At 36.8% G+C, this 13,887-nt stretch overlaps 2 protein-coding genes across 2 annotated transcripts; one reads left to right on the top strand and one right to left on the bottom strand.

Moving 5' to 3' along the window:
• The first annotated feature begins 1,397 nt into the window (after positions 1-1,397).
• LOC128025785 (beta-tectorin-like) lies at positions 1,398-3,661 on the top strand. The gene is made up of 9 exons (XM_052612311.1): positions 1,398-1,578; positions 1,659-1,810; positions 1,920-1,992; positions 2,336-2,439; positions 2,517-2,600; positions 2,689-2,851; positions 2,936-3,014; positions 3,095-3,127; positions 3,321-3,661. The coding sequence occupies exons 1-9, from the start codon at positions 1,483-1,485 to the stop codon at positions 3,383-3,385; spliced, it is 849 nt and encodes a 282-aa protein (XP_052468271.1). The 5' UTR covers positions 1,398-1,482; the 3' UTR covers positions 3,386-3,661.
• A 160-nt stretch (positions 3,662-3,821) lies between these two features.
• Positions 3,822-13,426, bottom strand: gucy2g (guanylate cyclase 2g). Its single transcript, XM_052612139.1, has 21 exons — positions 13,067-13,426; positions 11,844-12,192; positions 11,354-11,463; positions 10,882-11,061; positions 10,655-10,799; positions 10,435-10,570; positions 10,242-10,345; positions 9,967-10,133; positions 8,282-8,407; positions 8,107-8,190; positions 7,904-8,008; positions 6,955-7,026; positions 6,499-6,823; positions 6,197-6,374; positions 5,951-6,091; positions 5,258-5,450; positions 4,837-5,011; positions 4,630-4,728; positions 4,405-4,496; positions 4,050-4,151; positions 3,822-3,956 (listed from the first exon to the last, which is right to left on the bottom strand). Exons 1-21 carry the CDS (start codon positions 13,424-13,426, stop codon positions 3,822-3,824), a joined length of 3,378 nt encoding a protein of 1,125 aa, XP_052468099.1.
• Positions 13,427-13,887: the final 461 nt, after the last annotated feature.

Here is a 13,887-nt window from a genome sequence, read left to right as displayed (position 1 = left end):
ATATAAAAATGTGTAGAAAATGTACTCACCCTCAGACCCTTAGGACATCATAGGTGAGTTTGGTTCTTCATCAGAGCAGATTTGGAGAACTTAAGCTCTACATTTAGCATTACTTGCACACCAAGGGTCCTCTGTAGTGATTGGGTGCTGTCCGAATGAGAGGTCAAACAGCTGATAAAAACATGTAGCGTTAATTATCGGACTATAGTTGTATGAATTACTTGTATATTATTGTGATGAATACATAAAGACATTTTTACCATCAAACCATTGCTTTATCACAACATGGGTGCCTCATTCTGACGGCACCCATTCACCACAGAGGATCCATTGGTGAGCAAGTAATGTAATGCAAAGTTTCTACAAATCTCTTCCAAAGAAGAAACAAACCCATCTACATATGTTGGTGATCTGTTCCTTTAATGATGCCCATTACAGTCCTTCAAGATGAACAGCATGAAGATTGTGCACATCTGTTTTTTTTACTGTTTTGGCTAAGCGCAGTGAGACTGACCTTAGTGACAATGTGCCTCTTCAAGAGGAAGTCTGGCACGACTAGGATACATTAGATAACTACTGATGATGATCCACTGATCAGCATGGCTGCCTGACAGAGAAGAGAAGTATTACATAACCAGCAATGAGTGTAAATCGGAAGCTGGTTTTCAAACTCTTTAAAAAATGTCCTAACAGAAACTCATACTGGATGAAATGACCATGTTTTTGATTAAAAAACAGAGAAAATGGTCTTTCCCTTGAGACATTGGTCATTTAAAAGTCAATGTCTGGCCAGCACAGAGAGCTTTTGTGCTTTCCTTCACAATGCTATCATCAAAAGGCCTCACCAGACTGGCTGACCAAAGAAGCGAGGGGGGTTACTGCCTACATGTGGACTTATAAAGCACCTCTTGTGCTGACAACAGTGAACTCTGCTTTTAGGATTTATCATCATTTACCTGCAGGAGAACCACACAGGAACCATGCAAACCTTCTGTTAGAGACCTGAGCCAACACTTCTGGATTCTGCATTGGGATGGTACGAACATAAATTCTAATTCAAATATCATGGGGCTTTTGTATATCGAAAATAATAGGATTATCATTAAATATAGACAATTCAGGTCGTGAGTGAACTTGTATAAAATATCGAACAGAGATATTTTAGCTAACCGTAACAGTTCAAATTAAACAATTCTCGTTGTTCAGCTTTATGAAATGGCAGCTGTTGGTATTCTCTTCATTGTCCTCCCCATGACGTGGGCCTGTACCCCTCAGAAAGCTGGTGAATGCATCACATTTTCAACATTTCCTCTCATTGGGTAATTTGTTGTTGGCATGATTTAATCGACTAGATAATCCTGACAGACCAATTTATCATCTGTTTCAGATTACATCATGGTGTCATGTTTTCCCAATGCCATCATTGCAAACGTGCCAGAATGTCCATATGGATGGGAAATTGGCCAGCTGTCCCTGGGCGGCATGTGCTACTCTGGCATTAATACCCCAGGCTTCTATCGTTTCACCATCCCAGACTTGACTCCTAAAAATCACTCGTACTGCGGCACCCTGTCCGAGGTGAGACTTTTGATTTCTTATAATGTATCCTAACTATTATTTAATTACTAAAAATGTATCTGTTTCTACCTTCTTCTCAGTATGTAGGAGGCAAAGATCCACGATACATATTCTACAATTCAATAGTATCCAACGACTCCTCTCTCACTGTCCGGAACCAGCCCGTCAACTACACATTCAGTTGCACTTATAAAGCAGCTTATCTGGTCAACAATGCCGTTTTTAGCCAAAGGTAGATCACGTTGCACTGACGTCGAGTCCAGTAGGTGTAGATTTCATAGAGCCTGTGCATTCTGACCGTTGACTGGCAGCGTCTTTACTAAACCCTCTGCTTCTTCCAGAGTGGCAACAGTTTATGTCAACAACGGGAGTTTAGGTTCTTTTAAGTCTCAGTTGTCTATGAATGTGTTCACTGTGAGTACTTCTATTTTCTCAAAAGTGTCCATTGATGACGAATGTACAAAAGGGAAATTTCCTCTCCATTTTTCCCTTTTTTTTGTTTTTTTACACTGATTGAAAATGCCTCAGTGTGGAACATAAATAAAGAAATAAATGAATATATATGTATGTATATATACATATATATATGTGTGTGTGTGTGTATATATATATATATATATATATATATATATATATATATATATACACGCACACACACACACACACACACAGATAGAAAATTAAGCAAATATATATATATTATCATATAATTTTTTTTTTTTTTTTTTTTTTTACTTGTGAATTTTGTGGTTTGCAGAACTCAAAGTTCCTGTATGCAAAAGACGCACCATATGTGATTGACACATCTGAGATTGGATCGGAGGTGTTCATTGGCATTGAGGCAAAAGGACTGAGTAACAGGTGAGTTGTTCAAAAGAAAGGAATCTATAATCTGCATGTATACTCACATTCACAAATCTCTTTTTAATGTTTTGTAGATTCAAAGTAGTAATAACAAATTGCTGGGCTACACCTACTCCATATTCAACAGACAGGAAACGGTGGACTTTAATTCAGAACAGGTAAGGATTTATAATCAGTTCAAACATATTAGGTGTCAGTGTGATTCATTGCTGCTCACTGGGTAATATATTTGCTCTTGTTTCACAGTTGCTCTTTAGACAACACAGTCACCATATTTGAAAATGCCAAAGACAGTCGGTCCATGTTCAAGTTTAACTCATTCCGCTTTCAGTGGCTAGAGAAGGTTTCCACTGTGTGGCTCCACTGTGAGGTCCAAGTATGTGACGGGGAGAAGCTATTTTGTCTACCGGTGAGTATCAGTATCAATTTAATGTTGTTTTAGTTTTAAAATAGTTTTCTGGCTCTAATGAGACTCTTCTGAACTCTATCCAAGACACCATGTTCATCAAGAAGCACTGAATTTGAGCCTGATCCAAATGGAGGAATCCTGACCATGGAGTTTCAAGTCAGAGGTATATAACATTTTCACTTCTGTATAATTACAGTTTGATATTCAATAACATGTGTTTTAACCCTTGACCTCTGTTAACAGCACAACACTCCTCTAGTTATATCCATCCTGCAGGTAAGCTTGAACTACCTATGAATGATATTCATAGTTTTTTTTTTATATATTTGTATAACACCAGTTGTGCAGCATTATGGCTGCTTTTATTTTAATTAAAAAGTTTTAAACTGTTTTAATTATTTTAATCAAAACTAAGTTGCTTTTTGACATATAAGCTAAGATTTCTTATGCTTATCCTTCTTTTTTACAGACCTATTTTTGTACCTGCTGTCCATATTTCTACTGAATGAAGTTTTAGGATACTTTAGTTTGTAATGGGGCCAGATATGGGTCATTCAAATGCAATGAATCATGCCTTTGCACTCACATAATTACATTCAAGTAATAGACATGCATGCATACACCCACACACAGCAACCATACGTGTCTCAGGGAGTGTAACGTCACATTCCTTTCAATGTTCACTTGCAGTTTTTATTTGTGTATTCATTACATGAATATTGGTAGAACAATACAAATCTCTGAAGCAGGCACTATCAATTGTTAATCTGTAGTTAAACAGGCAGAGACACATTCTTGCTTTTATCTAGCTTTATACATGTAAAAATATTGTAAAATTTGTTTAGTAATTCAATTTTTTTTAAAGATTTTGTCATTTTCTTCCTTTTATATTTTTTTAAAAATACATTTTTTTTTGTTTGTTTGTGATAAAGTCCTATTATACAAGAGTATAAATAAAATCATGGTCAAACTAGATGTCGGGAACAGTAAGTGTGTGCATTTCTGTCATTTTAGCTATGACTGGGGTCCGCTGGATTGCTCTTCTGTCTCCATCTTTAATTGGGGTTGTTTTGGTTTTCTCCTGTTTAGATATGACAGGGCAAGACTGTCCATATACAGTGTGTCAGGTCTCCATATAACACCTCAAACTGTGCTACAATCATGAAATAAAAAGAACCATAAGTAGCTTGATACCTACATCTGTTCCTGATTTAGGACTTGCGTCACATTCCTGGCCAGTGGGTGGAAAACTGAATCCAGATTTGCTTATCAACCAGAATGTTTTCTGTGTTCCCTTTCCCTAAAAAACACAACAGATTAGATGCACAGACATGCATGACAGTAGACACTCTTTTGATTCCACTTTTTTATGTATATATATATATATTAGAAATTATATTAATATAAATGTATGTCATAACATTTCTTTGTTTTACATTGTTCAAAACGTGTATTTTCAGGGGAAAAAATCTTAGACTTTTGGAGCCCATGGTGTAAAGAGTGGCATTATATTAATTCATTAATTCATAATTCATAATTATTTCAGATTATACCTTTATTTCAATTTCGCCCCTCTCCTCCAGTTCAAAATGTCCTGTCTTTAAGAGAATATCGGCAGTGCTCTGGGAGACATGGATTTTCAGTGCTGAGCAGGAAAACAGCAAGAAATATAGTGTCTCAAGCATTTTAATAGACTTTTCTGACAAAATAATATAAATGTTGACTGATAGATATAGGTAAAATAACTTCTAGCCAGTAAAAATGAGAAAAGTCCTTACGAAGACTGTTGCTCTCCATCCTAGAAGCCGTGTTCACTGTATCACCAAATAAACAATACCTGGGCATTGTATTACCAACAACTCCAGCAACGACTGGGCCTGTATATGCAAAGGACAGAAGATTGAGTTTTTTTTTTTTTTAAGAATTTCTTATATTTATTACAACATGTATAGCCTAAAAAACACTTATAGTATGTAATTGCATACCAGAATTGATCCCAATCCGTAAGGCCAATTTTTCTTTAGGCAGATGCCTAATTTTGAACCTTTTGATGGCGGACAGGAAGTGGAGTGCCATAGTAGAGATCTCCTCAGCATGACGAGTGCCATTACAGATAGGCAGACCACTGGCCACCATATATGCATCCCCTATTGTCTCCACCTACCAGAAAAATAAGTAAATGTAAATAAACCAGAAATAAAATTAAACTGACAGAGATATATACTCATTAAAACATTTATCAAGAATCAGTAGCATTCATTAAGATCTTCATCCATTCATGTCACATTATTCTGCAAAAGAATTTCTAAAGTAAATCATAAATAATGAGGAGCAAATACTCATTCAGTCTGAATATTCTGAAAACCATACCAGCATTGGTATTGGCGTGAGTATTGTTTCATTTACCTTGTATACATCATATAGCTTAATGATCTCATCAAAAAGACTGTAGAGGTCGTTGAGAAGGGTGACCACCTCCAGAGCCGAGCTAATGGAGCACATGGTGGTGAATCCCACAATGTCAGAGAAGAAAATGGTCACCATGTCGTAACTTGTGGGCTCCACTGGTTTCCCACACATTAACTGATCAGCAATATACCTGTAAGAACACACTGACCCATCAGCTGACCCATAACTGGTCCATGCATTTTTATCAACACTGAGATTTTAGGTTAAAATGTATATGAATGTATGTGAGTCAATGTATCGAGTCCCTAAGAGGCATGGAGATGAAAGAAAATACAAGATGAGAGAGGAACAAAAAAAGAATTATGTTCCCCCATACATAACTGCATCACTTGTAAAAACTTATACGGAAAAAAATATGAGTTATATATAGCAGTGCTTTGTATAAATAATTGATAGTCTCACAATTAATAATTGCTCATTACATGTATAGCAATAATACAATTTGATTATGCTTTTAAAACATTAAATAGATTTAGATTTTAAAAAGTATTTCGTGTCAACAACCCATTTAAACTGTATTAGCATCTAGTATGTAACTGATTTGAATGCAATTTTTTGCTTATAAAAGAGTTATGAAAAATACATTTACAAAATGTCATCATCTCAATAATACTATAAAGGTTTGTTTACTTTGGCAACATGCTAGATAGAAGCTTATCAGCTCTGCTCTTTTCTGCTGTGAGCTGATTGGTTCTCTCCTCCACGACTTCTTCAAGATGATTGGCATATTTCTCCAGTTTGCTCACCATGTTGTCCAGGATGTTGGCATGGCTGGGAAATTGATAAAACAGCCCAGAGTAAAAAAACAAACAAACAAAAAAACAAGAATATCTTAAGAAGTGTCTAAATCATTGGACAGCTACATAAAACATGCACCTTTCAGGACACGCCTGACGCAGTTGTCTCCTGACACTGGTGAATGGGGGTCGGTGGTCTGGGTTCTCACTCCAGCAGGCTTTTAATAAAGGGATGAGACGTTCATCACAGATGTCAGCAGACAAGGTTGGCCTAAGGGGCTCATCGCTCAAGGGGGTTCTTAACAGTTTGATAATCTCTAATGAATGACAAATAGAAAACACACACATTTTTAGAGGCCAAACTCAGTCCAATTAGTTAATCAAAATGGAAAATTGATTGCCAAGACTTATTTATGTTAAGAAATCCAACAGAGGCATTACCTTTTGGTTCCAGATGAACATCGTGATAAGGACCCACCTCTGTACTGTACATCAGCTCTCGCATGATTATGGCAAAGCTAAAGACGTCACCTTTCTGGGTCCCATTGAAAGGGTAGTACACCTCTCTCAAAAACTCAGGAGCCGTATAGTACATCTCTTCATAATTTGGATTCTCCAGTGGGATCCGTTTGTGTCTGGTACCATGTTTGAACTCCCACAGCCCAAAGCCAGAGAGTTTGATCTGCAGCCTGCTGTCCACCAAACACACACTGGGCTTCAGATTTCCATGAGACTTCAGACTGCTCTTATGTATGTACTCCATGCCCTGTAGAGAACATACCACACAATAAAACGTCTTCTTCCAAATCAAGATTTTCCAAGTCGATATGCAATCTAGAAATCCAGATAATATGATGCTCTAAACTAAAGGATATTACATTAAAACAACATACTCACATTAACAATGTCATAGGCAAAAGACAATTTGAACATCCAGTCCAGTTCAATTTCGCTATTTCTGAGAACATCCTGATGTTTTGAAAGCAGAATAACAAATATACTGAGAGTCTGATGATGTGGACATATACGTTGAAATCATTTCAGTAATGAATATGTTTAATATGTTCATCACAGTCTTTTAGAGGCAGCATAAATGCAGTACAACAGTTGGCTTTCTCTTTATGTCAGACATAAAATGCATCTTAAACTATACAATATACAATATTTGCTTCATTTATTAAAAAGTGGAATCTAATAACAGTAATTTGTTCAGGAATTGAATTATACCTGTTGGAATGTAATTTTTTTTATTCTACAAAAAAAAAAAAAAAATAAGAATCATAATAATAATTTGTTTGACAACTGAGTTGCACAGAGCCGATTCCTGTATTTTATTTTATGTTTTATATTGAAATGCTTCAATTGAAACACTATCACTGAAAAAAACTGGTGTCAAAACAGTTTTCACAAAGAAATGACAAAACAATTGAAAGTAACAAATTGAATTAAACTTAACATTTATAAAAGTGAAATAGTAATTTAGTACTCCAATAATCTTTGTTGTATTTAGTGAAAGTGACAAGTATGATGTCCCATACTCAGAATTCATGGTCTGCACTGAAACCATCCAAGTGCACACACACACACCTGGGGCAGTGGGCAGCCATTTTTGCTGCGCCAGCCGGGGAACAGTTGGGTGTTCTGTGTCTCGCACAAGGGTCTCACCTCAGTCGTGATATTGAGGGTGGAGGAGAGTGTATACTATATTATATACTCCCCCCACCTACACTCCTTGCCAGCACCGAGACTCAAACCCATGACCTTTGGGTTACAGATCCAACTCCACGACTGCCCAAATGCCCAATTTATAACTTTGAGATTTTTTAACAGTTTGCTGTACACGCACCTTCAAGCTTCCTTTCTTGCAGTACTGCATGACAATACAGACATTGGGAGGCTCGATACACACACCGAAGAACTGTACTAGGTTCTCGTGTTTCATTTCTTTCAGCTACAGCAAGGATAAGCACAAGAATTAGAGTATTAGTAAAATATTGGCTCGTGACTCGCAGAGGTAAAACCAAATCTCAAAAAATATCAGGAATTTACCATATTGAACTCTGCAATGATCGATGGTTTCTTGACATCAGTAAGTGTCTGATTTTTCAAATACTTTACGCCCACCTCATTTCCCTGTCCCATGAGCAAAGAGAGTGTGTTAGTTGAAATATTTGGGTTAAACATGTTAGGCATCACTTCCTAACAGGTGATTCAGAATTTTTACCTGATAGAGACCAATAGTTGTGTAGATGGCTTCTTTAGTACTACAGCTGTTGGTGGAGAGCATGGACTGAGACCCACCACTACCACATTTACTTGGTGTTGTGCTTACAGACAGTGTTTGTGTTCCCTGTAAAACCCACAATAACACTCTTTTTTTATGCATTAATGTCATTACAATATGATGGTATTTGCATAGCACATGTGCTGTAAAGTTTGATTGCATGTGCGAGTAGTTTTTTAAAGGCATTTTTGGTACTTTTTACTTTTTAGCTGAGCTGTTTAGACCAGAAGGCTGGTCGAGGTTGGTTTACGCTACATTCAGATTTGACATCTACATTGATAGTACTCCTAGTTGGTTTGGTGCTGTATTAGACTTTTATTGTTAAAGGGTTAGTTCACCCGAGAATGAAAATTTGTCCATCTTCTACTCACCCTCAAAGTGTCCTAGGTGTATGTGACAATTCTTCTTTCAGAATAATCCAATCAGAGATATGTACAAAATTGCCTTTGCTCTTCTAAGCCTTTCAATTAGGGTAAGTGGGGTATATTGTCAACAGTTCAGAAGAAGTGAAATGAAGTGTGCGCATCTGTAATAAAAAGTCGCTCATACGGCTCCGGGGAATGAATAAAGGTGCCCTCTAGTGAATCCATGTGTTTTTGTAAGATAAATATCCAGATTTCAAATGTATTAAACATGGAAGACGTGCATGCTGAAGATGGAAGACGTATGCATTGCGTGCGCGTCTCTGGGAAATGTCAGAGCAAAGGAAAACCAGTCTCCTCTTGGCTTATTTCGAAATCCTCAAACGTTTTTCTTTACAAATCCTCATTTTGTGCTTCTAATTCATGACCAGTGTTTTGTTTTGTTCTGTCTCCGCAGCCGTCACTAACCACGCAGCACTGGTGTGTTTATAACATTTGAAATCTGGATATTTATCTTACAAAAATGCATGTACCATATTTTTCTGACTATAAGTCGCACCTGAGTATAAGCCGCATCAGTCCAAAAATATGTCATGATGAGGTAAAAAACATATATAAGTCACACTGAACTATAAGTCGCATTTATTTAGAACCAAGAACCAAGAGAAAACATTACCGCCTCCAGCCGCGAGAGGCTGCTTTATGCTCCTCAGTGTAGGTTACAGGAGCACTGAGCAGCATAGAGCGCCCTCTCACGGCTGCAGACAGTAATGTTTTAACTTGGTTCATTTCTCTTAGTTCATTTCTCTTGGTTCATGTCAAATTAATTTTGATAAATAAGTCGCACCTGACTATACGTCGCAGGACCAGCCAAACTATGAAAAAAAGTGCGACTTATAGACCGGAAAATACAGTGTTCACTACAGGGGGCCTAAATTTACCCCCCAGAGCCATGTGAGGGACATTTTATTACAGATGCACGCACTTTATTTCACGTCTTCTGAACTATTGACAACAAACACCCGCTTACCCAAATTGAAAGGCTTGGAAGAGCAAGGACAATTTTTTATACAACTACGACTGGATTATTCTGAAAGAAGAAAGTCACATACACCTAGGACGCTTCGAGGGTGAGTAGAAGATGGTCAAATTTTCATTCTCGGGTGAACTAACCCTTTAAGCAAAAAAAAAAAAAAAAAAGATGAAAGAATAAATACAGTATATGAAAACAAAAACTAAATTGAAATGACAAGTTCATCTTACTTTGGGCTCTCTGAGTATAGTTATGTCGCTGTAGTTGATAAGCCACCAGCTGGACTCATCCAAGCGAGACTGTAGACGGGTCTTCTGTAGAGTCAACAAAGTGATCAAAGCCACTGCTGCCACTCCTAACACAGGCAAAGCCACCAGCAGAACCAGCAGAGATATCTCTGGAATCAAGTGACAGCATGTGATGTCATTTCAAATACATAAAAAGAAGATTGTACTTACGTGCATAGAAATCTAGCATGATTTAGCATTTAGCAATGTCCATTTACCATTTTCTAACCATTCACAGAGCTCATTATTAAAACCACAGGGCGGATTATCTAGTGGGGGTTTTCCATTTTGCCAAACAATGTTAGAAAACCTTGATGTGGGTCTGCAAAACAGGTATTTTTGATATAGTATAAGTCAGAGTTTCAGCGCTGAATATCAGTAATCCTAACATATACAATATTTTGGTCTTACGTTATCATTTTCGAATTGCTGTCAAAGTCCAAAACAGACACAAATTTTGTGACAGTTTCTGTTTGTTGTAGGTCATAAACTGAATAGTCAAGCTTCCTCTCTCCATATTCATCAAAGTGAACCAGACCTGAAGCCCCTGGTGAAAAAACGACACAAACAAACAGTTTGGTTAATTGCAGTCAATAGGAAAAATACAAACATGTATGTAAGACAAAATTACCATAAAACCTAATATTGGCCCTGTCCCTGAGCATCTGGAGAATCTCTCGTCCATGACGGATGTCTTTACCATTTTTAAAGGCTTCTTTAAGGCCCATGGCATACAGTAGGACAGCGTCATGTAAATAGGCAGCGTAGGAGCTGACCTAAAACATCAAATAGATAATATTAAATGTAATAAAAGTTGAACAGATTAAGGGTCACAAGTTTTTCATAAAATATTCTCACCTCTTTTTCTGAGGACAGGTTGCTGTAAAAAGGTGCCCCTTTTAATCTCTCATAAGTCTGTTCGAAGAAATCATAGTAGTCATACCCTTCATAGGATTTCTGAGCAAGTACAAAAACCATGTCAAAAGCCTTCAGGACTGTTGTTTTATTTGCTTCAGCAACAGTCTTCCACAGGTTGTCCTGATGAGGGAAAAGGTGAGAGTGGGTATCTGTTTAGGTAAATAAGAATTCACACAATAGTAATCTGTTCCAGTTCAAATACTTACACATATGACCTTTTTTTCTTTTGTTTACAAAAAGAATACAGCAAAAAGGCATGTATTGCTAACTAGACATATAAAACACAACAATGCATTGTAATTATATTTAGCATTTATCCTTTTTTTATTTATTTTATTTTAAACCTTTAGAAAATATTTGTCATAATTTAAGCATTATATGCTATTCAGTTACTCACCACTCTGCCACTGACCTCAAACTGCTGAACCAGAAGGAAAACATACTCTCCATTCATTAGGCCTTGTTTGTGCGCTTCTATCATAAGAGATGTGGTGTCTTCAGCATTAGCGAGCACAACAACCACTAGAATGAACAGAATAACACTGGCATCTTATAATCTCATAGAAACATGATTTAGGTTTAAGATTTACATCCGTGTATACTGTTGAATGCAGAAGCTGTACATTGTTATCATGCAAGATATTTCAGGTCCTATTTGTTATCCAATGACTGCCCAACATATCCTGCACTATGGAGAATAGGGCTTGACAATGCACATTTATCAGGGACTTTGATATCATAACGGTTAAAATGCAGATTAAGTTCACTCATTTTATGCCAACTAACAGATTCAAGAGGATCAGGCCATAAGGGCATAAGGTTTTACACGTTTTACTCACTGAGGTGTAAATTCCACCCAGATATAGTAAGAGCTGAAAGATAAGTACTACTTATTGGCTCACCTCTTGCAACTTTAGAGATGATCTGCAAGTTTCTCTGTGCCAGTTCTGGGTCACTGGTATCAAACTTGATGCCAGCTGTCACTGTTACTTCGGCCCTGAGTTGCTGTTCCACAGACTTCCAAAAAGCATCAACACTGTCCCATGTGTTCCTATCTGCACCACCTCCGATCATACCAACATACTTCCAACCAAAGAATTCCAGTGTTTTAAGCAGGATTTCTCCAACCCTTTTAAGTGGAGGTACAATTTTAATAAAGGTGTCATACACCAGAATGTTATCCATTTTTGGTGTCTGGCCAACAAAGCCGAACATGGGAATGTTCCATGTGGATGCTATGAGCCCTGTGACCTGAAGGACATAAGAAAAAACTATTAATCTATTCAAAATGTGTATATATTTTAGATTTTATGTAGTTATTTATATTGTGCAGTGTGCAGATTTGGCTATTTGAAAAGAATGCTGGCTTGAAAACATCTTGTAAAATATTTAATATGAATATATGTCATATTAATCTTAATTAATAAAATATTTTATATTAATTTTTAGTAATATTTAATATTTTTTTATTAATGGAAATGAGAGAATGCAAGAGTGAATGCAAAGGTTTTTTTTTTCTTTTTTGAAAAGCAAACCATTGAAATATGCTATTTTTTTATTCCCTTGTCCCATGCTTTTTGCATCATGTCCTCTAATGGGCTCCATAGCTTTGGTACATATTTGTGATACTTAAAAAATGGTTCACTCTCAGAAATTAAAAGTCTGTCATCATAGCCTACTCACTCTCCACTTGTTCCATTTTTACCATACTATGAAAGTCAATTGAATTACCAACATTCTTCAGCATATCTTCTTTGTGTTCAACAGCTGAAAGGAATTCATACAGGTTTGAAACAACTTGAGGGTGAGTGAACTTTTATTTTGGGTGAACTATCCCTTCAAGTGACTTGTGTCACGATTTATTGACCTACCACCGAAAACGAATCGCAATGGAAAGCGTGCAATATTGTGATGGTTATCTAAGCTACTTCTGTGTATGAGTGTATTCAATGATTTATGAAAATACTATGAAAATACTAAGTTTGTAAACACTGTTGAAGCATAGTTATAAAAAAGTAAGTCTTGATAAGCCATCCTTTCCCCATAATTCTTACTCAGATTAAAAACTTAATAATAATAATAATTTACTATAATTTAATATAAAATGTCAAAACAAAAGACTTACTTCAGCCTCCTCAGGACAGGGTGGACCAAATAGCGCTGACACATTTTGGTTCATTACTTGATTGATGAATCCCTGAAGTGAAAGTTTTGCGTTACACTCTGTTTCCATGTATACGAAGTCAAAGGTGAAGTTTCCATTCAGAGATGGATTTGCGTTGATCTTGTCTATGGCAATCTGTATTGCAGACCCCAACCTAAGCAAACTGAAAGGGTAGGAAATGTTCCGAGGAGCTTGGAGGCCAACCGTAATCTTAAACTGGGTTGCTTTGTTGCAAATAACAGAGCCTGTAAGTGCTGATAAAGAAACAAAAATCACCCACCACCGTGTGGCTCCACTTATGTCTAAATCTAATCCTGACATCCTACCTGCATAAAGCTCACTCACATTGATCGGCTTTCAGACATACAGGGGGATTTAAATAGACTCTTACCTTCCCTGGGGAAATTAATTCTGATCAAGGGGTTTCTCTGAAGTAAAAGTACTTAGCTCCTGTAGTGCACGTTTTGCACGTTCTCAGTCAATTTTCAATAGCATGACCATAAGAAATTCAGGCTCACAAATCATGCTGGGATAACATGGATCGATAGGTTTTAAACAAACTTGTTGAAGTTCATGCCAGCTTAAGATCTGCTGCAAAAGCAACAAAAAATTTAAGATTCTTGTTATACACTGTATATACATACCATATACACACACACACACACATACACATAATTTTAACATGAAAACACATAGTTTTTATTTTATTATGATGAGCAAATGAGATTAAAGACCAGGATGCACTGCTGACCTATCATCTAAATGTTGTACATGTGTTCACA

This window comes from Carassius gibelio, chromosome A12 (genome assembly GCF_023724105.1).
Source record: "Carassius gibelio isolate Cgi1373 ecotype wild population from Czech Republic chromosome A12, carGib1.2-hapl.c, whole genome shotgun sequence".
NCBI lineage: Eukaryota > Metazoa > Chordata > Actinopteri > Cypriniformes > Cyprinidae > Carassius > Carassius gibelio.
The sequence above is the reverse complement of the archived record's forward strand: the minus strand, read 5'-3'. Positions and strand labels throughout refer to the sequence as shown.